At 43.5% G+C, this 26531-nt stretch overlaps 1 protein-coding gene across 3 annotated transcripts in view; it reads left to right on the top strand.

Moving 5' to 3' along the window:
* Positions 1–26531, top strand: part of KANK4 (KN motif and ankyrin repeat domains 4) — an 827707-nt gene that overhangs the window by 624466 nt on the left and 176710 nt on the right. For all 3 annotated transcript variants that reach the window (XM_078669568.1, XM_078669560.1, XM_078669574.1), the window contains 2 exons: positions 16540–18705; positions 23765–23876. In XM_078669568.1, the coding sequence (XP_078525694.1) occupies positions 16540–18705; positions 23765–23876 (2278 nt within the window). The remainder of the gene's footprint in view (positions 1–16539; positions 18706–23764; positions 23877–26531) is intronic.

The following is a 26531-nucleotide window of genomic DNA, read 5'->3' on the forward strand; positions in this document are numbered from 1 at the left end:
TGTCCAGGTGCCTGGATTCTGGTGTAACTGATGGGCAATTTTATGAAGTCTGGTTATAGCTGAATAAACAGACGGCGCGTTATTAGGAATGAAAATGCAGCAACTAGATCCGATGACTCTACATGCTCCTCCTCTATCGGCCAGTATGATGTCAAGAACGAGACGATTTTGGAGCACAACAAATCTCATAGCAGATTGCTCTTCGGTTAAGTTACCTAGAGCAGAAGTAGTCTCATTCACTACTGCTTCAAGGGTTCTGGTTAACCTACGGATTAACTTACTATTCTGGATGGGTCCTATAAAGAAGAAGAATCCTTTATTGAAGTCTGTATACTGTTCTAGAGTAGTTTCAGTTTGATCGACAATCGGGGACTCGATCTCCCTTCTATGTCTAATGTGTACTAGATGTGTGTTTCTATGATAATCAGATGGGGCTAGGAAAACTGGTGGCAGTAGGAAGGCAATGTAACATGTTCCATCCCAATCGAGGGGCAGACGAACATATGCGGTCTGACCACAAACAAAATAAGAATGACGTGAGGCTTTGAAAATAGATTTCCCACTGTCACTATACTTGACAATAGTAGTACAATCACTATGTCCTACATGTGCGGAACCATTCTTTCGGACACATAATTCGCCTTTGACTGGTAGTACTGAAATAGCAGGTAAATCTGGAGTAGTATCAGACTGAACATTCAGGACCATAAAATTCGAAGAATAATTACCTAAATTATAAACTTCATTTTCTAGATCTAACCCGGTTCTATGGGTAAGACCTTGCTTGTCTGGAGAACATGTACTGTTCAGAAGGGGCATATCAGTTGAGGATGACGTTAACGTGGACCATGCTCCACACGAACCATTATGTGAAAATGGATAAGGAAAGAGTGGCAGAACTCCCTTCGGTGTCTGGAAAGGGGGGAGTCGACCACACACCCAACAATTAGTGGCATTGCTGGTCTGGTGTGAATAGTGTAACATTCTAATAAATTTATTATTTCTCATAGCAAGACGATAGGATAGCTCGTGAGGAGGCAGATCACTAAATGTGTGCTCTACTGTAGCATTAGAAAACTTATTTACATGAGAAATTGAAAAACATAAATGCAATGCATAACTTGTGCAGGTAACCATCAAACTTAGAAACATAAGAAAACATAGAATAACGATACATCTGATAGAGTTTTGACTGACTCTCTCACTATGGGGGTCTATCTCATACATGTCAGAAACCTGTCTAACCGTTTCACCCGAGGGGGACTTAGACAATTAAACTGGCTGACTTATTTTACTAGACCGGAGCTTCTTTTTATACTCCTGCTGCGGAGTTTCCTCTAACAGGGGAGGCTTGGATTCAAAGTCACTTTTTAGGCAGTCCTTAGAAATGGAACAGTCCAATGTTTTTATGCGACATCCATGGAATTTCTTGACGTGGGACAGGTGAACCCACCCCTTGCGGCCTTCCAGCTTCACGGCCGTGCGGGTGGTCAAAAGAACAAGTTGCGGCTGCTTCCAACGAGGCTCCAGCGGACTTGAACGATCAAAGTTCCTTACAAGGACAAGGTTTCCTGGGACGATTTCATGCGGTTTCACCTCGGTATTGTCTGGAAATGCGGCGGCAACCTGTGAACGACAAGAGTGTAGGGCAGACATCAAGGAAGCTAGGTAATCTGTCAGCATATTACTGGAAACATCTGTAATACTTCGGGGTCTAGGTGTACCCCACATGTTCGGGGGCGGCCGAATACGACCTCATAAGGGGACAGACCTGATCTGGAATGTGCGACCATGCGCATATAAAATAAGGCGACTGGCAGAGCTACTAGCCAGTCTACACCTTTCTCTTTACAAACTTTGGCAATTCGGATTTTCAGAGTCTGGTTATGTCTCTCTACGAGACCGGCTGCTTCAGGATGGCGTACACAATGGAACTTCCACTGGTACCCTAACAGAAGGGACACATGCTTCATTAACTCAGATGAGAATGGCTGGCCGTTGTCTGAATACACGACCCTAGGGAGTCCATAACGAGGAAAAAATTCACGAACCAGCTGCTTGGCAGTGGTCGCGGCTGTGTAATCTGGGACTGGATATGCCTCTGTCCACCTGGACAAAGCGCATACAACTACAAGGACATACTTGAAACCTCGGCATCGCTCCATCTGAATATAATCCATCTGGAGGACCTCAAAAGGGTGGTCAGGAGGTTGGAATCCCCCTTGTTCCACCGGGACACTTTTACCTGGATTGAACTGGCAACATATCATACAGGTACGGACTTTCTGCTTGGCTGCAGCTCGTAAATGCTTGTTGAACCAAATGTTCTGGATACTGTCTAACATGGCTTTTTCTCCTGAATGTGCAGGACTATGTGCGGTATTGATAATGACTTGAACCATTGAGTCGGGGAGAAACCATGTGGCTTTTCCCTTCGCCAACCATCCCTGATCTGTCTGGACCCCTCCTTGTTCGGACCATTTCTTGATTTCATCGGGAGTAGCATGTGACTGGATATCTATGACATCTTGTGTGGGGTCCTTAACTGTCATACATGTAGTCGGATCTGGAGTGGATGTCTGTGTCGTGTTAACTGGAATGTCTGGAGTCTGGGCTGTAAGCTTAGCTGTTCGATCTGCTAGATCGTTACCTTGGGAGATGATGTCAGTGACTTTCGTATGTGCTTTGCACTTCATGATAGCGATAGCTGTCGGTAAATGTATTGCTTCTAACAGAGCTTGAATGAGGAGACCATGCTGAATCTTGGTTCCATGAGAAGTCATAAAACCTCTTTCTTGCCAGAGTACTCCAAAGTCGTGTACGACTCCGAATGCATAACGTGAATCTGTGTAAATATTAACTTTCAGGTTCTTGGCACGTATGCAGGCTTGGGTCAGAGCGACTAGCTCTGCTGCTTGAGCGGACAGGGTGTCAATACGGTGTGTCTCTATAACTTCAGTGTCGGTAGTCACTGCATACGCGGCTACTAGTTCTCCTGTACTTGTTCTCATACATGAACCATCCACATAAAGTGTCAGGTCGGGATCTGGTAATGGAATATCTGTCAGGTCTTGTCTTGGCTTTGTCATGGTGTTAACAACTTCCACACAGTCATGTGTGGCAGGATTTGAAGTAACTGTCGGTAACAGTGTAGCAGGATTCAGAACGTTGCAGCGTCTGATTTCTATGTGTGGCTGGAACAGTGTCAGTTCATAACCTGTTAAACGTGCAATTGTCAAGTGCTGGGTCTGTGTTCGGTTTAAAAGAACTTCCACGGAGTGTGGAACTTGTACTGTCAGGGAATGTCCTAATACTATGGAATCACTTTGTCTGATAGCTAGAGCTGTGGCTGCAACTGACTTGAGGCACGCAGGCAGAGCCTGGGCTACTGGATCTAAGGTGCTCGAAAAATAAGCACAAGGCTTGTATTGTCCTGCTTGATCTTGTGTGAGAACAGATAATGCTGTACCTTCACGTTCAGTGACAAAAAGCGTAAAAGGCTTACTGTAGTTCGGTGTAGCTAGAACAGGAGCTTGGCATAAGGCTTTCTTTAATTCATTAAAAGCAAGTGTATGTTCGGATGTCCAAGGGAGGACAGTCGATACGGCTGCCTCCTGTGTCGTTAACTGTATCAGTGGCTTGGCTAGGAATGCATACTGAGGAATCCATTGTCGGCAATAAGAAGTGAGGCCGATAAAAGCTCGTACCTCTTTCTGGGTCTTGGGCTGAGGGAGACTTGCTATTAACTGGATACGGTCAGGTGTCAACTGCCTACCCCTCTTGGACAGTAAGTGGCCTAAATAGATCACTTGCTGGACACAGAATTGAAGCTTCGAAGGGGACACCTTGTGCCCCATCTCGGCTAGGAAATACAGAACTGTAAGTGACGCACGCTCGCAGTCACGTTCAGAACGGGCTGTGATCAGTAGATCATCGACATACTGGAGCAGGGCAGTGTCAGTTGGCATGTGAATATTGTCTAGTTGTCTCTTAAGTGCTTGACTGTAAATACTAGGACTTTCTGTGAAACCTTGAGGAGCTCGTGTGAATTTATAGCTCCTTCCATTTAAACAGAATCCGAAAAGGAACTGGCTGTCTGGATGAATTGGGACACTGAAAAATGCATTCTTGAGGTCTACGACAGTGAAAAATGTGGCTTCAGAATCAATGGCTGTCAATAGGGAAGAGATATCTGGGACTACTGGGTACTGGGGTATGATACATTTATTAAGCTCTCGAAGGTCAATCACTAATCGATATACTGGAGGTGCATTTGTATCAGTACGTTTCATGACTGGAATGATAGGAGAATTACATACATTGGAGTCAGTTTCTACAACCACTCCTTGAGCAATGAGCTCGTCAATAATTTGGGATAAGGCTGCTACAGCCTCAGGTGGCAATCTGTACTGTCGGATTCGTGGTAACACTACACCTGGTTTCAGAGTCACACGATGGGGTGTGATTTTCATACAACCAACATCAGTTGGACCTTGTGCCCATAAATGCTGGGGGACATTCAGTAATCTTGGATCAAAATCACGTAATACATAGTGACCCTTAAAGTCACGCAAAAACAAACGTATTCCTTCTGGGGAGCAACAAATAACTGCACCTAATTCTTTCAGTGTCTTAATGCCTAACAAATTTTCTGGACATGATTTCGTGAGTAACAAATCAGTAGTTCGGGACAATGGACCTACTTCTAGAGTAACTGGTTTGGAAATTTCATTAACAATTGGCTTTCCTGAAAATCCAAGGGAAACATTTCTAGAGCCTGAGAGCGGAGCCCCTGGAACCTCGTCATGACTGATAGTAGTCCTACTTGCCCCTGTATCAATCAGAAACTTTCTGTCTTTCCCTAATACTTGACTGTGAACATAGGGACCCTCTTGATCTACAGGTATCTCGATGAGAGGCAAGCCTACCTCCCTCTCTAGGCTGTTTCATGAATACTGCTGATACTCTGGATACTCGGACTGTGCATACTGGTACATTTGCTGTGTAACATGCTGTGTTGCAGCAATAGGCTGCGGTGCTGTAACTGTCTGTGGTGCATTCTGTGGTGTCTGAGAGGTCTGTAAAACTTGTTCTTGTCTAGGCGGACGTGGTCTTTCTTTAGTCTTACCAGTAGCTATATTGTGTTTCAGAACTGCACACTCGTTTATAAAATGACCTGGTTGTTTACAATAATTGCAGGTCCCTTTAACAGGAACTGTAGGATGACTGGCTTGATTCATACCCCTCTTCTGACTGTCTTGAGGAACAGATTGTGCAACTAATACTTTCATTTTCGTGTCTTTCATACGTTTCCTTTCGTGTTCTTGCTCTTCTCTGATTCTATTCTGGTGATACTGAAGCATCTGAAGCATTTGGGACGGAGTATTAGCTTGCCATGTACTTTCGACTTTCAAAACTCGATTTTTAACTTGTGGACTTGAATTCTCGACTAGTTTAGTAACAAAAAGATGAGGGTATGACTCGCTACTTGTCTTCAAACCACTGTTAATAATAAAACATTTCTCGAATCTAGAATAAAAATCGCTAGTGTCTTCGTCTGGTTTCTGTTTACAGGCTGAGATGGCATCCCAGTCTTCCTTTTTCGTGGCTAGTAATCTTGGCAAAACTTGTATCAATAGCTCAGGTAATTCTTTACATCTATCTCCTAGACCGGTACCTGGTACTCGTATATTATCTTCAGCTTCTAGAGCTGCCCAATCTATCTTTTTCTCTCCCACCTCCCATTCTTTTTCTTTGAGTTTTTCATATATGCCCGCAGGCAACAGGACCTTTAACATTTTAATTATATCTGGATACGTGTATTCTCCCATACGGAGCATGTCTTTTAATTCACGGTGGAACCCTGCTGGATCTTTGTCGTGACAGGGAATTAACTTCTTCATCTCTAAGAGTTCCATCTTTGTAATCGGGGTGTAAACAAATACTCGTTGCATTTCACCACCCGCTGTCCTAACTGGATGTACTTCTCGTAACGGATGCTGTCTGTCTATGTAAAATGGTTTACTTTCTGGAGGTGAGACGTGAACAAAATGCGGATTCAGAAACGTTCGGTATTTGTGGCGCTGTTGTAGAATGATACTAATTAAATCAGTACCTAGACCTTTCCATCTATACTGGAGTAGCTCGTTTAATACATCATGTAACGGACCTGGGTCAGAGTGCTGACCCTCATACAGTGTAATGAGGTTCTGGATCATATACATACCCACCAGTCGCTGCTCGGCTGGGGGCAGCTTCAGAAACGATTGTGCCACTATTTCGTCTGGAAAAGTGGTAGAATCAGTAGCCCATCGGACTGCTGATCGGGCTAGTTCTTGTTCATGCATAGTACTGAGTTCACTATAACCGATTCGTGATTTCAGAATGTGATCGGTAGCTTGAAATACTTGCTCTAGAGAACCTTGTTCTGGTGCTGGAAAAGGAACAGTTTTCTTGTAGTCTAGACGTGAATGTCGGTCGGAAAGTCTAGTTCTACCTACATACGCTATTCTGGAAGGATTCTCGTCGTCTACCTCTTCGGTAGGAGAGTCGTCTTCTTTCTCGCTTACTTGTGCTGCTTTGCGTTTCTCGTGTAACCTTATTATTTCCTTACGAATTTTCTTGTACATACTCTCTATACTACTGAGTGTCTTGTGTCTTCCCTCGGATATATGATCACTCCATTTTGTCAGAACTCTCATTTCGGTCGGATCTTTAGTCGGATAATCTTGTTCCCTTATTAGACAATTAATTAGAAACTTTAATAGCATGAGCTGAGTCTCAGCTTTCCTTAAAGACATAACTTCGCCAATACTTTCTGAGTCTGTTCCTGTACGGATGAAACGATATATTCTGTCTAGATCTTCTTTCATATTCGGTAGGGTGTCCAAATACTCGGTCACCCGTCTTACACGCAATGAATATATAACCATATTATCATCGCCTGGGACTGGATCATAACGGCATTCGGTAAGAGCTCGTTTGATATCTGCAACGGACTGATGTTTGGGCGTACGCTGTAACGCACGTTCATGTAACTCGACTAACATTACACGTTTCTGTGGTGGCGGGGTACCAGGAGGACCTCCCCCCGCGGCCCCTAAACTGGAATCGTCGACTGATACTCTTCGTGCTGGCAGAGTGACCGATGTAGCGGGAACTTGTAATGTAGGCTGGACCGGGGGTACCGTAACAGGTGCTGTAACGGGTGCCCCGGTGACTGGAGGAGCAGAAATTACATTATTTACAGGAGCTGGCGGAGCAGGATTTGCATATTCTGGGACTGTGTCGTCCAAATAGGACGAGAGAAAAATATCGGCTGCGGTCGGTTTATGACGTAGCTTGGTCGGAACTAATGGTGGCGGGAAATTACTGGATACCTCCGGGGCTGCTTTTGGCAAGCCCTCGGCTAGAAGAGGGTACATACCCTTAATGAGGGCATTCCTCTGTCTGTCTGACTGTTCGGCTTTAACTCGTTCACCTATTTCGATTAATTCCCTTTCTTGGGCTCTTTCTGAGGATTCTCTACTCAATTCTGCTTTTCTGATTTCTTTTTCGGTTCTTTTATGAGATTCTTTGCGCCATAACTCGATGGCATCTTTCTGTGACTGTCTGGCTTTCTTTTTCCATAATGCTTCTTCTACTCGCATGATGCACTCGGCATCCCATGTGCCTGATACAGGCCATCTATATTTCTCTCCTAGATCTTTAGTATACTCGACCCATAAGTCTAGATATAATATGGCACTTATGCCATGCTTATGATACATAAAATGACCTGGACTGTCCCTAGGCGGGACAGGAACTGCTTCCTCGAGCAGACCTTTTCTAGTTCTTAACTGACGTAACTTTGAGAACAAAGGCATGACTTAAACTGGGATCTGGACACAATACAATACACAATGAACACAATAATAACTTGAGAAAAACAAATCATTCATACCACGACATTGAAAACACATTGAATGACATTAAAATAACAGTTCGGACAGAAACATTACCTGGAATACTTGAGAACAGAACACATGAATTTCTCGAGAACAGAATTTACTAGAATTACTAGATGCACTGCTGAAACAGTACGAAACATACCGGTCCCATAAAGAGACACGTCAGGACCCGCATCCACCTAGGTGGAAACTTCGTGTTGGATTTGCGTACCCAAACCCACGGACCAGAGACAAATTAATTGACCCTGTCTAGATACTACCCCAGCAACGGTACTCACCGGGCAGCAAGAACGGAAGGCCTCGGACTGGACTGGACTGCTACGACGACGGACTACGAACTTCGGACTTCAGTTACGGGTGGGCCTCCGGATACCTCGGACCTTGAACTCTCGGCTTGGGCTCTGGTCGGGACTCGCCGCGTTCCTCCACCGCCTCGTCTGGATGCTGGACCGCAACCTCCGTCTCCTCCGTGGGCCTGAGGGATACTTGAAGCAGAAATATCTGCACGTGCACGGTATGGTTCCGTCACGGCTGCAGAGGGTCAGGGGGCTTGCGTGGCTTCTCCGGCGCGTGGGGAAAGGGCAAGTCCCTATTCGGGCGCCATTATGTGGTAAATAAATAATTAATTACCGGTACTATTTTTGACTAGATATACAAATAACAGATAGCTCAATAAATAAGAGTCAAGATTCGAGGTAGCTGGAGTTTGCAGGTTTTAATCAGGCATAAAGGACAGGAACAGGACTACCTGCATGGAAAAGGATGGCAGGGCCCGGCAGCTGCCGGGGCAGGATCTGGGATGAGCGCGCTAACTTTAATAACAGTGCATAACATATATATACTAAAACAAATTACATTGCATTCGGTACAGTAGGCGTAGCAGTAGGCGGAGTTTGTAGCAGTCGCGAAAGATAAGGCAGAAAGTAGGTGTAACAAGAGGCGTGTACAGGGCGTATACGTAGACATGTGATGTAAACGTAACAGAATATGTCATAAATGGGGCGGAAACATGGAGGGGGCTACCTAAGGAGCCGGGACCTCTAACCTAGTGGTGCGCGCAAGCTGGCAATGACGTGTTACTAGGGAGAACTGGGGGCTATGACTTCTGCGCTAGAAGAGGAGACTAAAGTCTGGAGTGTCAGAGCGACATGTACCTAAACACTATCTAGTATCTGATGTTTAGAGAACATGTTGATAGAATCCAAAAGTTATCAGGGTAAAGGCTAACAGACTCGAAGACTGGTGCATGCATTATTCTACATGTAGTGCGTGTTGAGGAATATTCTATGACCATTAATACAGTATTTCTCTTACATGGAGACATAAAGGCTAGACTATGGCTGAAACTATTGATGCGATTCAGTAGCTTAGGAATGCAGAGAAGGAGGGCTGGACTGATAACTAGAATCATAACATACTCTTGGCAGACTGGCAGGCAGAGCCAGGCCGAGCCGGGCACTGTGAGGCAGGAAGTAAGTGAAGGGTCAGGGATGCAGGTGGGGGCTGTATCGCTCCTTGGAAAGGGTTCAGGAGACAGGAGCTGAATCTGGTGTCTGGGCCCTTTTGAGGCCTAGAAACGGGGACTTTATTCTGAATTAACGTGCACACTGTGAAACGTGGCAACATAGGTTTACATAGGCCCAGTACTCGTAGCTTTCACGAGAACTGGAAACTGACATACTAGAGTTGGACACAACTGTAATTGCGTCTTTAATCGATCTTAAGGGAATACATATGCATATTAATCATGCACATATAACATAAGATGGGGAACACGTAGGGACACAGAACATGGCAAAATTTACTTTTCCACAAGTGAACGCAGCTTAACTGAAGGTTTGACTTACGCGTTACCAAACGTGCAAACCAGGAAGAAAATAATCTTCGGTGCTGGCTCAAGACGGCGGCACGTTGCGTGTCGCTTGAGGGCAAGACGTAGTGACGTAATGACGTGGAGACTTGAAGAGCGGAAGAATGCTGAGAAGGAAGAATGCCGGGGAAGCTGCAGAATTCCAACAGCGCGTGCAGGTGAGTCACAGGCGCTCGAGAAGGCAGTTAGGCAAGTCTGGTCTAACATTCAAAATAATAAAATAAAAAAATAAAAATGTTTTGACCTGTTACCGTAACCGGAATGGAGCGCAAGTGTGTCCATGAAATTACTGCAGCGAGTGACGGAAATCCCGGGACTTGCTTCCTCATAAAGCAGAAAAGTGTCGGAGAGACTGATAAATTCAGAGATTGCGATCATTAGCCAATATGAAGTGTTCTCCTTAAGAGTAAATGACAGGATCAAGACTAGATGAAGGTTTCTTCTGTTCTTTTATTCTCCAAGATAAACAGCCTCAACCAACACGTCTACCAGCATCGGAGGTCAGACAGCAACTGTCCGCTATAGAACCTCCTGGCTGGAATGTTAATAGCATTCTTAGAATAGTAAGAAGGAATACAAGAATATAACACACTGTCTGCCCCTAAACGAACTTGTGAGCAGCTTGAAAGAAGCTGGCGTAGTAATTACATTCTCAAGGCTAAAATGGATTTACCGGCTTCTCTTAAAAAATAAAAATGGCAGATGAGACAAGCATAGTTGGAGCATTGTGCAGTTCAACTTTGGCCCAGTAGCAATTCTTCTTGTGAAATGTTTAAATCGCCAAAGAGTTCTCCAAACCGTTAAATATTATTTCTTCATGGCTGTTTGCAATTCATTGCCTAACGCCCACCACCAACTTATCAGAAAAAAATGGGAAAAATGATTGAAGACAAAATCTTCACTCATGCACACAACAGCAAAGAACTCTTCAAAATCATCAAGGAGTTCGCCCAACTCACCAGCGAGTCCACCGACATCCTTCCCTCACAAGACCTCTGCGACAAACTCAGCACCTTTTTCCACTACACATCTACGACAACTTCTACAAAGACACCAACACACCGAACTCTCACCAACCACCCCAACACCCTGAAGGCAGCGATCGACAACTGGACAGCCCTCACCACCGAAGACACACTGAAGACGATGAAGTCAATCCACTCCGGAACCACCACGGACACCTGCCCCCACCACATTTTAAACAGAGCCACCGACACCATCGCACCCATGCTCTGCCACACCATTAACCGCTCCATGGCAACCGCCTAGTTCCCCGACAACTGGAAACATGCCGAGATCAACACCCTCCTGAAGAAACCCTCGGCGGACTACACCGACCTGAAAAACTACAGACCCATCTCCCTGCTCCCGTTCCTAGCGAAAGTCATTGAGAAAGCCATCAACAGCCAACTCACCACATCCATCAAAGAGCACAACATCCTCAACTCCTCCCAATCCGGCTTCAGAAAAAAACACAGCACAGAAACCGCCCTCCTCGCCGCAACAGATGACATCCACACCCTACTGGACAAAGGAGAAGCAGCAGCCCTCATCTGTCTCTCACCGCACCCTAATACGCAGACTCCACAACGCAGGGATCCAAGGCAAGGCCCTCGACTGGATCCGCTCCTTCCTCTCCGCCAGAACGCAGCGGGTCAGACTCCCCCTTTCCTCTCGGACCCTACACCTACCACCTGAGGAGTCTCCCAGGGGTCCTCCCTCAGCCCAATGCTCTTCAACGTCTACATGGCTCTGTTTGCCCCCATCGTCAGAACCTACGGACTCAACATTGTGTCATATGCAGGCGATACCCAACTCCTCCTCTCCCTATCTAACGAACCCAACACCTCCAGACACAACTTTCGAGAAGGCATGGAAGCCGCCGCCAAATGGATGAAAAACAGCTGCCTACAACTAAAATCCAACAAAACGGAAGTACTCATCATGGGCCCAAACTCCGATGCCCGGAACAATACCTGGTGGCTCCCCGCCCTCGGAAGCCCGCCCACCCCCACAGACTATGCACGCAACCTGGGAATCATCCTGGACTCAAATCTCGAAATGGACCGCCAGATCAACTCCATTTCGTCCTCCTGTTGCCACACTCTCGCCCTCCTACGTAAGACCTTCAAATGAATCCCCCTCTAACATAGAAAGACCATCACTCAAGCCATAGCCACCAGCAGACTCGACTACAGCAACGCACTCAATGCCGGAATAAACAAAAACCTCACCCGCAAGCTAGATAACATCCAAAACGCCGCCGCAAGACTGGTCCTCAACCTACCAAGACACTGCCACATCTCCCAGCACCTGCGCACACTCCACTGGCTCCCCTTCGAAGCTGGAGTCACCTTCAAGATGCTCACCCACACTTACAAGGCCTTCCATGACACCGGACCAGCATACCTGAACAACCGACTCAAATTCCACGCACCCCAAAGGACCCTACAATCAGCCCAGCTCTCCTACTCTGTGGTCCCCCGCACCAGAAAGATCAGATCGGGAGGCCGCTCCTTCTCCTTCCTCGCGGCCAAAGCCTGGAACGACCTTCTGCTCCACCTCAGACAGACATCTCTCCCCATCTTTGCAAGAAACCTCAAAACCTGGCTCTTTGATAGACCCCGGCCTTGATGGACTGGAACCTGCCCCCACCCCAGCGCCTTGACGGGTGAGTAGTCGCGCTTAACAAACATCTGGTTGAATGTTATTCATAGAGAACATTTTGACAGTTTATCACACCTTTCCAGAACACCCATCCTTACCTTCTAGGCCGTACAACTTGACTTCTGCCCCATTCAGACTTTTATTGGTTCTTAACAACTATCCTCCCATTTTTCTTTCATTCTTTCGTGTAAAGTTGACATAGAAGGTAGTCAACTCTAAGTTGAGGAGGTTTATCATGCAAACTCCCTTCTCAACCCAGCAAAAGCGGGGTTTTGTGTCTCTCATGGCACTGTGGTGGCCCTTGTTGATACAGCACTGTGGTAGCACTTGTTGATGTCGGCACTGTGGTTGCACTTGTTGATGTCCGCACTGTAGTGGCACTTGTTGATGTCCACACTGTGGTGGCACTTGTTGAAGTCCGTACTGTGGTTGCACTTGTTGATGTCTGCACTGTGGTGGCACTTGTTGATGTCCGCACTGTGGTGGCACTTGTTGATGTACGCACTGTGGTTGCACTTGTTGATGTCCGCACTGTGGTGGCAGTTGTTGATGTCTGAAGTGGCGCTTGTTGATATCTGCACTGTTGTAGCACTTGTTGATGTCCTTACTGTGGAGTCACTTGTTGATGTCTGCACTATGGTAGCACTTGTTGATGTCCGCACTGTGGTGGCACTTGTTGATGCCCGCACTGTGGTGGCACTTGTTGATGTCCGCCCTATGGTAGCACTTGTTGATGTCCGCCCTGTGGTGGCACTTGTTGACATCCGCACTGTGGTGGCACTTGTAGATGCCCAAAACAATTTACCAATGATTCTGGATATAGATGTAGTAGCTATCTTAATCCATTTGGACCACTCCATGGCCCTCAACATGGTGTGGCATGTCCCACTGCACAATAGACTTGGAAGGGGTGGGAGTATGCAGTCAGGTTGTTCATTGGATCCAGATATCTCTAACAGATCACCACCAGTTTTTATACACCTCTTTTAGATCTTCACCCAATCGAGGGGTCTGTGTAGATCTTCAGGGCTCCTCATAGAACCCCATCTTATTCCAGTGATTTGTAGTTCCTCTTGTAAGGCTGATCAGGCGGCTGGACTCTCAAGGCATTTTTCCATTGCCTGGCAAGAAAGGGAAAAAGCCTGGGTTGTGTTTGATGACTAACTTTCCTTTAAAATACAGGTGACCAAGGACTCCTCAGGTTGTTTTTACCCCCTGAAGATTCTATAAAAGATCTGTCATGTTTACCATACACTACTTAGTGCCCTATTTTGCAGGCTGTATTGGACTTTAGGCTGGTGATGGGAATGTGCTGCATTTAGTGCTCCCGGCCTGCACAAGCCAATTTCACATCAAAGGGATATGCTCCGTTGGCTCCGAATACACAAACAAATTATTTTTAAAACCCTGTGCCGCTGCTTTAAGGCCTTAGATAATTTAGATACTTTATTTCCCAACAAGTTTTGTAGTATCTACCCAAAATGGCTTCTAGATCCCGCTCTGCCTTCCACCTTCAAATTCCAAGGAGCAGGAAAGTCCACCAGCGAAGCAGATCAGACCTGGAACTAACTCTGGAAGTTAGATTTATCTTAGCATTTCTGACAGTTAGGGAACAATTGAAAACCTGGTTAGTCAAACATTAATGTGGTCCTTTTATTCTATTCTATGGGTTAAGTAGCTGGATTTTAGCACCAGGAAACCTATTGGTGATCGTTCGCTCTATAAATAACATCATGCTCTCTGCTGCGCTTTCTTTATGGGCAGAGCACCCTCATAACTCCTAACATAAACCTGCAGGTCCATGTGAAAGTGGGTTCAGTGTCTGACTGTACTCATCCTTGTGGAGGATGCTAAGCTTCTGTGAATGGGCTGGGGTCACTGACTAAGAGATGTGCTCTTGGACGGTTGCACTCGATGCCAAGGAAATCTAGGTTAATCTTTCGAAGTATCTTGTCCATCACTTCCTCGCACCCTCCTTTCAATTCAGTTCCATTAAGGGGGTCCACATTTTCATTCACCAAAGGACCAGCTTCAGCCCAGCTCTGTGTACTAGACCAAAGTGATGTGTTCATTTGTTGGGAGCATGCACCAAATAACATCTGAGAGGGACAAAGTTTAATGCACAAATGCTTTTGCACTCTATGTGCATTCAAAGTTAAACAAAGATATTTATGGCCCTTTTAATGTATTTATTTTTTACTATTTATTTCAAAGCCATAACATTTCCAAAGAGTGCAGCACACAGGTAAATGGTGAAAAGTGAAAGCGAAAGAAAGCAGCAGGCAGTGGCGGCTAAACGCATGGGCACACTGGGCCATTGCCTGGGAGCCGCACGAGCATGGGGCACCCATGCTAATCTAGAATTTAACCTGGGGGGATGCTCCTCTGTAGTGTGGTTGTGTAGGCAGGGCCCAGCGCACTGCTTTGCCCCGGGGCCTATAATGCTGTTAAGACGGCCCTGGCAGCAGGAGTGTGGTGACATGAGCAGGCCCTCCCACATACCACTGCAAGTCAACTATAGACACCTGTCCATTTTCCTGCCAAAGAAGTTCAATCCCTGGGAATCATTGCCCACACAGCAGAAGGTAGGAGCAAGCCAAGTACAAAAATTGAGGGAATGTTTCAAATAATCGGAGCCACTGGAAACTTGTCTGGGCTACATTCCAGTCTATTGTTGCGTTGCTCATCGTTGCACTATAGACTGAGCAATTCAAGCCAGCCTGGGTCCTTCCCCACAAAGTATAGTGTAACCTGAACCTCTAGACCACACCCACTCTTTATGGGAACACATACCACACAAGACAAGATTTGACCTTGTTGGACCTCATCAGTCTTATGACTTAGCAAATCACTGGGCCAATGTCTGTGGATAACTATAGCATTTAGGGTGATTCAGTGAGTAAAACAATATGCGAGGGATATGAATTCATCTCAAACACTGTTAATTGGTGCTGTACCATTATATTAGAGTTTAAATATTGAGCTTCACTTATATAATCTTCATAAAATGGACTACCAAATTATCATCAAGGTAAGTAGAGGTGAGTTAAGAATCCTAAATCTAAACCCCTCTGGTTATGCTTATCTTGATGTTCAAAATTGTGGAGTCAATATACGTACACGTCGATATTCTTGATTTTGATTAGGATTGGGTGTAACTTGCTTAATTCTGTGTAGTATAATCACCCGCAGTTACCTAAGAATGCTGCATGGTTACGCAAGGTTATGGGAGAAGAGTAATTCTGCATTTAAAGTTATTTCATTGGGTAAAAATACCCCCTTGCATCAAAATGGATGAAAGGATGAATTTTGCACTAAGACATAGAGCTAAATGCAAGGGTAGACGAATTGTGAGGGCAAGCAGTCACTTGTGCTTGCTAAAAGTGCCTTCAGGTAGGATTTTCCTCCGGGTAGGATTTTCCTCCAACTTATCACCAGAATTTAGCACTTTTTTCTTACCGCAAAATGCACCCTGATGTTCAAAAGGGATGCAAGGGTGCATTTTGGGCTAAGAAAAAGCTCTAAATTCAGCAGAACATGAATAGCGAACAGAAGCAGTCACTAGTGCTTGCTAAATGTGCTCATTCACTGAAGGACCTGTTCCCCTCATATTACTCTTAATCATGCAAGCAGAAGACATCATATAGCTATCGGTAATTCCGAATCAAAGAATAACACAGAATTATTGAAATTACACCGGCGTAATCCAAATTCTGCCCAGGCCTAAACTTGATTGTGTGATATTCAACCCTGCTATTTACTGTGAGCTTCATTCTTGTCCATGAGAAAAACTATCTTAAAAAGGCTAAACAAATTGTTCTCTGTACAGAAGAAAATCCCTGGTAATGGTTCCTAAGACACATGTGGTCAGTATATAAAATTGCATAGCTTAAGACATTTAATGACATTAACTGAGAAACGTTCAATTAAATGGTATAGTATCGCACATAATACAGAGCAAGTACAATTCTAGATGGTCTCCATAGATCTAGTAAATTATGGAAGAATATGGTTGTGTGATTTAACCACTAATTGAGTTTTTCTGTGTTTCAGAGAGAAACCAACTATCTAAAACAGCTGGAGGAAAAGAGAAGAAACTTCCATACTCTGTGGAAACCCCTTATGGTTTCCATTTGGACCTCGATTTTTTGAAATATGTGGACGATATTGAAAAAGGAAATACCATCAAAAAGATACACATTAGCAGAAAATCAAAGCAATCTAAATTCAGCACGCTTCCTCGGAATTTCAGTGTCCCCGACAATGAGTCTAGGGCGCATACCTCCTCCGCTTCTCAAAGTTGGACAACCAATGACCGCCCCTCTATATCAGTGAGGGAACCTGTTGAAGCGAAGGGCCAAGGCTCATTGCCTGTTAATGCGTCATCACAACACCTGCAACATCTGCAGGAGCTAAATTACAGGCGGAAGACTAATGTTGTTGAGGCAAGCAGCCAAGCAGACATCATTTTGCATGATGGATTCATCACACTCAATGGGAGACCTAATCTTTTTAGGGCTTCTAGCATGCCTGCCGCTCTTCCGTATGACAAAAATGCTGATGAGCCCAACCTGTGCTCCACTTTTTGTCAGTACCCTGTCACATGCCAACCGTGTGGTGGAAACAACATCAAAGAAAACGATTTTGGGCCTATGGATTCCTGTGATTGGGAATTAGCTCAGCACAAAGAACATATTAACATGAAACAACAAATCAATGAAGCCTTCCAGAGAATAAAGGATTTGGCAGATCAAGTTAAAGCTATCCCTGAACTTAACCAGCAAATAATGCTACTCACAGAGGAGAAGTTAGAGCTAAGCAACCAACTCCAGATACATCAAGAAATGAAAGCAGCTAACCAGTTGCACTTAAAGTACCAACTACAGGCCTATCGAGAGATGGAAGAGCAAGTCAAAACCATCCCTGAACTTAACAGACAAATACTACTACTCACAGGGGAGAAATTGCAGCTAACAAACCAACTCCAAGCCCATCAAAAGTTGAAGACTACATTATTGAACAAGGAAACATTAACGGATACAGCTGAAATAAACAGTCTAAATTCAGTCGCTGAAACGTCTTCCATGCTCACTGTTCAAGACCTGGAACCACTAAATGTTGAAAATCAGAGAAGTGAAGGAATAGAGCTAAACATTTCTGAAAGTGAGCCCCACAACTCTGCCAATAGTGACATTAAAAATATCTCACCAAGTTTGGCAAAGCACAATGTGAACTTGGAGCCATTACTTAGTGTCAGTTTACAACACATGGTAGCCAAAGCACTACGACAAAAGGCCTCAAATCTGGAGGAGAAGCTGAATGAAAAGACAGAAGCACTGGAAGAAACCAAGCGCCTGCTACAGCAACAAAATTATGAAATTGAGGCAAGAGGTAGACACATCCAGGATCTGGAAAACACAATAGGAATCCTGGAGGAACATACCAAAGAGTCCCAGATAATAAAGCGGCCTGAATTGCAATATTGTGATACTGCTGTGAATACTGTACCCTGGCAGGCCAAGGAAGATAGACATGTGTGTGATAAAGCGATAAGTGTAAATATCACTCCTGGTACAAAGTCAATTGGGTGCGGAGAATTTGATGTAAATATCATTATCCCTCCAACAAGTGAAGTAATTTGTAAATTATGTGGCATGAGTGGAGTACCTCAGGCCAGCCTCAGCACTAGCGACAAAGAGTCGGATATAGATGTAGTCAATGAGAATGTAACCAGAACCAATTCTGAGACACCTACTGAAGCCATCCTCTCAATAATGTCAGAAGATACAGAACTGAAGATTGAGGAGTCTTTTCATGACTGTGAACTTAGAAGTGAAGTTTGTAGCGCACAATCCCCTGCCCCTATCTCCACAGTTGAGAACCCCGTCCAAGGAAGCCTTTCCATGAAAAATGGTAATAGCAAATTTCATCCCTCAAATGAGACCCCCAAAAAGCAGCCTGCCACCAAAGAGCAAGACGCGTCACCACCAGATGCTACTGTTGGGCAATATGTGAAGAAAATTCAGGAATTAATTCATGAGCAGTGGACATGCTTGGAACATGGATACCCAGAACTGGCAAATGCCATCAGGCAGCCTGCATCAAAGCTCAGCTCTATTCAGAACCAACTGGTTAATTCCCTGAACCTGCTGTCATCGGTCTACACCTCCCAAACATCATCTGATGAGGAGAATGTAAAGGCAAAATACAAAGAGATGGGTAAATAACGACAACTAACAAAAAAGCTCATTGTGTATCAAAATAGATCCCCCGCTGAGATTGTGCTGTACGACTAACCATATAAAGCGTGTAAATTTGATTGTACAGTCAATTTAGTAGTTGGTCAATTAACCTAATCAGTGTATCTGTATTACGTCACTGCGTTCTGATATGGTGAACTTTGTTGGCTCATACGTGTATTGCTCCATGGGTTCTTTAATTCAGCATAGCTGTAATTGATCACCCACTACTGTGAAGAGATCTTTTGTGACTTATAAGGAAATGTTTTAGCAACTTTGCACTTGTTGGAATTTGACATTTACTGAAGACCTACTGGAGAGATGGCCAGAGTCTCAAGTAGAGCGCTACGCAAAGGTCTGAAAGGAAGCATTCCCTTGAAAAAATTATAAAATAACATTTACGTGTAGTACATGAGTGATATTTAGCTGCTGAAACACTGTCAGTGTGGAATTTGTAGACAGGGTACCATTTTGCAAATACACCACATGAAAGCACAACTTTCAGTAATTCTGAATGAGCAGAGAACTATGGCTCAGGTGGACAAGAGCATATTAGCAAATGATTGTCTGTGCGCAGGTCCTTCAGTGATTGGACATCAATGTCAGGTAATTTCTCTTCCAGATGAGGGAAGTTTGCAGTTTTTGACTGGTGCGATTGGTAGCATGTGGCATTTGATAATCAAGAGATGAATGTTGTTCGGGGCAGGTCTCCGGAGAGCTCTTACCTCACCGGGCAAGCACACACCTTCTTTCTAATTCTAAGGGCTTTCCCCTATATCCTCGAGGTCAATGCTCAGTACATAACCAAGATCAGGTGGAAGGCCCAGTCCCTAAGACTACAATTCATACTTCACTGAAGCTGCTAGAAAATTAAATATATAAACTTTTGTTTTTGAAAAAAAAAGATAAAATTGCTTACGTTTGTATGCACTTTGTAAAACAAAAAAAACTTTAATTGGTGTGCTGAACGATGGAGAAATTATCATACAATCTTAACGGCATCTTGGAGGAATAAACATTCCTTGTAAATTCGTTCTTTCTTCATCTCTGCAGCAAGTAAGTCCCATGTGTGCCACTACAGTTTCAGCACAGCATTCGGGCAATAGTTAAACTTGGCAGAGGCGAGCAGGCAGAGTTTTATTTGTCTGCTGTGCTCTGATTGTTATGTGAAGCGTGACTGTGTCCTAAAGAAGGCTGGAGCCTGAACTCTCAGATTATGTTTCTGAATGCAATGTCTGCAGCTCAGAGATAACCAGAAAAATATGTTCAAATAATTGGAATCCAGGCACTAAAGGCGGATTCTCTTAAAAAGTGAAGACACGTGCCATGTGCAGACTTGTCCTTTTCTCTCTGAATGTCATAGTTCTCCACTTGAGTATAGTATAGGACTCGGAGGAGTTAATGTTGTGTGCATGCCTCAACACCACGCATGTCTCAAGGAAAGCGTGTTTGTGTCAGCTTGGAAGCTGCCATCAATGTTGGTCTTGTGTTCCTCTTTAGAAGATACCCTTAAATGGTAGAGAGGCCAATACGTTGCCTTATTGAAGTCTAAACAACTAATTGTGGTATATTAATATACGCTAATCGTTTTTTTATTCAAAAGTGTACAGTGCAGAGTAAGTGAGTGTGGTGAGCGGCAGTGCCTGCTCCATTATGTTAAAAGCCTTACTGTTCATTCTTTTATTAAGAGTTCAACGTGTCCTTACACAGAGCTCTTTACCACAAGTTCAGACATTACATAATACAATATTTACTCCACACAATACTTTATAGGCTAGAAATCGTGTAATTGCAAATGTTCATTTTTGGAAAGTCCTATAGATGGTGAAAAAGACCCAAATATGAAAAGAGGGATTTTCATGATTGCATATTATTTAAAAAAAATGGAAACATACACACTGTCCTGTAGGTGCTCAACACTGTTCCAAACCTGATTGTCTTTTTAAACTCAGAAATCAGAAACATGAAACCGGTCTAATGAAACTGCTGTTCATCTTTATTGAATGCATTCCAACCATTGGTGCTACTATTGTTTTCACATCTTCTAAAGTATTTTGGATGTTCTCACCGTAGATAGCCTTACCTGGCATACATCGGGGATCTCGGTGGGGAATGTGTTTCCCCTGATAGTGCTTAGCCGGTCACTCATCTCATGCCCATCCTTCCTTAACGCCTGACTTCCACTTGATTATCTGGTTTCTGAGGATCAGCATGGATCTCTTTCTGTTCTTCCGTCCTACCATGGTTTTCCAGAATGTAAAATTTGCATTTATTTTCACTTGGACATAAGAGCATGTCATATTAGCCCACTAAGCATTTTGAACCCTGGAGTTTGCTGAGATACTGCCTTTGTTAGTGTGGTGTGCTGCCCTCTGAATATTGATCTCTCTGCTGCTAGGGTTTGACTGCATCTTCAACCATTGATTGGTTCTCTTTTCATCCATGCTAGGTCTTTTTTTGTCAAAGAGAAGATGCAGGTGGGTTGTTGCAATTGTTGTTGACCCAGGGAACCCTGCCTAGCTTTCTCAAAATGTACAGATAATTGATGTATCTTTGAATGTGTCCATAAACCTCAGGCAGGGACACAAACAGTTACAGCAATACAATGATCAGCTCTGTCCTTTATTGTCCTGCACAAAGAAACAGCCAATGTCTCCAATTTACCTTTCAAATTAGAGCAACATGCCTACAAGAAAATTGTTTGTAGTCATATTGATTTTTCCTTTGAAAACAAAGTCGATTGGTACCAACTGAGCCGAAGTGCTTTTGTAACATAAATGCCTTGAAGTCAGATACACAGTGGGATTGCTAAGTATGTGCACTAAATCCACTGCCCGCGCCTTGGAGGTAATGAGCCTATCAAGGTCTCTTTAGTGAAGTGACTGATCATGCACTTATAGTCCTGGTCTTTTTTGATAATGTCGTGGTCTCCTTGTAGAATCACTTGGAAGGACGGCAGGAGTTAATATTGAGTTCACTGCTTTTGTTTGTTCCTGCTGTTCTTTGTATGATGCTGAGAAAATTAGAGTCTTCCCTCGTGATATGCTTCTGTGTTAAGCTGGCGGTACATGCCTGATGAAGGTTAACCGAAAGCTGTGTGGCTGATAGCCTGAAACACAATAATGTCATGTCACATTCTCTCTCTTTTGCCAATCTTTCCTTTACTTTACTCAAAGCAAGTGAAATCTGATGGGCATCTAAAGTCACATGCAACGCCTTTAATCACCCCTCTTCTACAAGATATGCTCCCCAGTCTAGGGGTTCCTGTTAATTAAAAAAAATTACATCCCCTGCGTAGAACCCTGTGAGGGCACTCTGGTACTGGGACAGAGCCCTGGGCAGGAACTCTGCCATTCTGAGTGGACAGTGCATACGTGTACATCTGGCATTAAATGTGGGCACTCTACTAGGGGCATTTTAATTAACTACACTAGTGTGTTTCCTATCTATAACAACTGCTTTGGTAGTAACATAGTCCACTCCTTGAATATTTCTTTTTAATCCTTGTTGTGGGCTCATACTGTCTTTTCACTCAGCCCCCTTTTTAGCCAGACAAGCATCACTATTGAAAATATTTGCTCTTTCTTTTAAATGCTGTTCAAAGATGGGTGGCCTTTCTTACAATTTTGCGTTCCTGATATACTATATAGCATTATCCAAGAGTCTTGTGCGGCTTACGGAAACACATTTTCACAAAATCTAGTGGAATACAAACGCCACAAGGCTTGGCCAGTTGGTATTAATAAAAACTGTGCTGTAATGATACCTACTATTAGAAAAAACAGACAGCATATGTTAATGTTAATGGGATTTATAAAGCACGCGAATACCCGGGGGTGTCTTGGCGCTGAGAACACAGTAAGCCCGACCAGGCGTCTAATTCTGGAATAGCCAGGTTTTCAGCCCTTTCCTGAAGATGGTGTGGGAGCCAGCACTTCTGACCTCACTCTTATTAGAAGTAATGCATTTATTTATCCTATAGCAAATTAGAAAAGGAGAGATTCCCTTAGCTCCTCACTAGCCTGGAGTGCTTGGGTGACTGTTAAGCCTGATCTTGAGGAGCCTGAAACCACAAAATAGAGCCAGGGCTCGAGGACTCCGTCTCTAATTGTGCCCTACAAATCCCAGAACTCTGGATATGGGTAAATGTTTGCTTTCCTGACCTCACTCCTTAAACCAGGTTCTGAATGATGTCTACTGTGCAGATTTCCGGTCTTTAAACCAGCTTCCATTGGGCCAGTCAATCAAAAGTTCCTACATTTTCCACATCGGAGGACATTTTCTCTGCCCCTGAAGTTTCACGACCTTGAACAATTCACAACGATGTCTATTTGCAAGGCTTTTCTTCCCTCCTGTTGGTGTTCTTCTCCTATGAACTGGTAAATCATCTTTCAGAAGGGGGCAGCATGCCACACCTATAGTGTGAAAATCACTTGGCAATTTACAAATGGCTTTTGCTGGGTCAAATTTTTGGATTGTGTCCGGTAGCCGTTGTTAACAAGAAAACATAAAGTCAATCCAGTTGCATTTTGGAACTTGTCACTAGTGTCAGATTATGGCCTATGGTTTCTTTTGTTATTTATTTTAACAAATAAAACTTTTCTTGTTTTTTCTGCTGGGCACACATAGTCTAGTGCCCCAACTGATCCAAAGGAAACCATTTCTAACTTGTCAAGTACAATTTCCACCAGAGACCGAAACAAAATTGACGAATGACAACATAATTTAAAACTTTTTCAATTTCAAAGAAACTTCTATGTATGTAGATGCTTGAAGGGCTGATTAGAGCGTGATATCTTTTCTACATGTTTCTATACTCCTACGAGCTATGTATCCATTTACTCGGTACTTTCTGTCTTCACCAATCAACTGGAAGTGTGTGCCCTTCAATCATACACTCGGTTTACATAATGTAACAGTGTTGTGCCAAACGAGCTTTTGATTGATGGGTCTGTGGGAAATCTAATAAAGGATATATTTTACACAGCTGATGGAAATAAGAATTATTCTTTTTGATTAATGGTTTTATATTTTACCAGAAACGTCGCCAACTACCAGTCTTAAATCTATTATGAAAAAGAAAGGCCACGGTTCCCACGCGAGAGGTAATGGAGCTAAGAAGAACCTTCAATTTGTTGGGGTAAATGGTGGGTAAGCATCGCTTATGGAGCACAAGAATTCCATTTTGTATTGTTCAACACCCAAATATCGCAATATGTGGTTAGCATCTGCATCACTTGTGACGCAATTGTATTGTTTCCCATTTCGATTGAAATACTTGTCTTTGAATCTCAGCTGTATTTCAGAAATATTAGCTTACTTTCCTTCCACCCATGCTCATTTAAAAATCAGCATTATAAAAAAAAAAAAAGCAGACACACCTAGATTTGAAGGTCCCATTGTCAAGATTATCAGGATTGCGGCAACCCACCCATGTAGTTATTATGACATTTCAAAAGAAATGTGCAGACAATATTCCCTTTACAGAACATATAATCTTGACTTACAGAAAAATATTTTTATGTTTCATATTAATGGTTTTTAAAGCAGCTGCTTTGCTGTGAACTACTATTGAATCACCAGAGTGGAAGGGAGAGGAAGGAAGCAACATATATGCAGGGGATTAGTTCCATGGGGCAAGTAAGTGTTAGCCAGCAGGTCTTACAAGTGCCTGTAGCTAGAGGGGCGCATGCATTTTTAAAGCTCTTCTGAACATTATGTAGTTTGGTGTTTGTAAGAAGAAATGCAGGGAGCTCCCTTTATACCAATTAAACAGTATGCTTCAGGGAACATCAAGTTTAAGGATGCCAAATATTGATAATTGGTAATATTAGGAGGATTAATGTGCACACAAGGAAATATGTTGAAATATATTTATTGTTGTAAAGTTGATCAGTTGTAGGTTTATTATGTTGGTACAGCAACCCACCAAGTGTTGTGTTCAAAATATTATCAATGATGTGAATCAACTCACTGCAACTCCCTCTATACCCATCATTCCTCGAAGGTTGTAGAGGAGAATGTTATGGTCAACCCTTTTAAATGTCTGTGATGGATCAAGTTAGATCAATGTGCAGAGCAGGTCCTAGAATCTGGGGCATAGCAAATCCTTTCAGACACTGAAAATAACTATTGTATTGCCGTAGCAAGGGCAGAATCCAGCCTTATAGCCATGAAGGCAGTCCGATTACAGAAGGAGAGATCACTGGGAGGAGAATATGATTTTTCTCCCTTTTTCAAAGCCGGAGAGTTCTGAACTAGGTCAATACTTATCTGGGGCTTCAGAGTTTCCTCCAGGTTTCTGCAAGTTGAGGGTGATGAGCGAGTGTTTCAGCTTTTTGGGATACCACCACATCTCAAATTGAGGCATTCATCATTTTTATATCATAGGTACGAAGAAAGATCACCCCAATTTGGCCTTATACACGTCACTGGAGAAAGTTGTTCATACAATTCAGAATTTTTGTTTACTTCTGACTCTGAGATGGGTGCCACTTTTGAAGGATAGCAGTCTTGATCATTCCCATTTTTGAGACACAAGGGTAAATGTAGAGGAAGTTACCTTGGGTACAAAATCTAATGACCAGAGGATATGACTGTAGTCCTTCAGCAGTTTTGGAATTGATGTCATAAACTTTGCCTTGCCTTTGAAGTAAGGCATTAGATCATGAACTTTTCCTGAGAAGAAGTCACAGATGCTTTTTTACCAAATGATGTTGATGGTTTGGAAGAGTTCTGCATAGTACATGTTTACCTCCACAATTTTAGTTTGTTGGTAGTTTTTCTTTACTCTGAACATTTCTGTAGCCCATATACTGAATGCAATGTATAATACAGTCTAGACGGATGTTGTTTTCCTCCTGTTCTTTTTAGATCTCATGAGGTTATCAGTGAACCAAGGCTTATAGTATGCCTTGATTGATGCATTCTTTCTTTGAGACGTATTATTCGGTACCCTTCAAACCATCAGCTGTGGGGTAGTCAATGAACAAGTTACTGGTTGGGAGGGCAAACATGGCATTTGATGATAGGTCCCTGAGCTTATTGTAATCACGGAATTTGTTTGCAGGTACATGGCATTTGTGGTTGGAGCAAACCTTACTTTCAAGATAGATTGTGGATGAGGGTATAGGGGAGAAGTAGGTCAAGAGTGAGGTCAGCCTCATGTCAATCATTTGACAAGTTGTCAGTAACTCAGACTGTCCTTAATTGTGATCAGTCATTGGGCTAAAGAGTTTGAGGGGTAATTGACCCAGATGTTGAGGTCACTAAGCATTTAGTAGGTCTTTATACTGGAAGGATTGCTGAGCAAAATCAAAGCAAAATCAAAGAGTACAATTTGAAGACCTTCCAATGGGCAAACGTTCTTATCCAGAAGGGGACATTCGACCAGTATGTTGACATTTCTCTTCAGGCAAATTAATCTGTAGCAGCAGGGTTGTGAACGTTCCTGGGTGAGTCCATTTGCAACAGTTGGCAAACACCCATAAACCTGTGAGATTAATTTCTCATCCAGTAAATGCACACACATTTATTCCGCTGAATGGTTGGAGTAAGTTAATTTACAGGTTTGGAATGGAGAGGAAACACCAAAATGAATTTGGTTGTATCGGTGTAGGATGCCTGCAGGGAGAAAATTACTTCCCCCATGGAAGTGCACAACAAAGAGTAAACATACGAAAACTGATCTAAGCTACGTGTTTTACATATGCATTAAGTGTACACCTAGTATAAATGTTGGTGGCTTAAACTGTATATAATTGTGTACTGCTGGAAAACTTCAGAGCAGTTTGAATTCTCTGCCAA

This window comes from Lissotriton helveticus, chromosome 1_2 (assembly GCF_964261635.1).
Source record: "Lissotriton helveticus chromosome 1_2, aLisHel1.1, whole genome shotgun sequence".
Taxonomy (NCBI): Eukaryota; Metazoa; Chordata; class Amphibia; order Caudata; family Salamandridae; genus Lissotriton; species Lissotriton helveticus.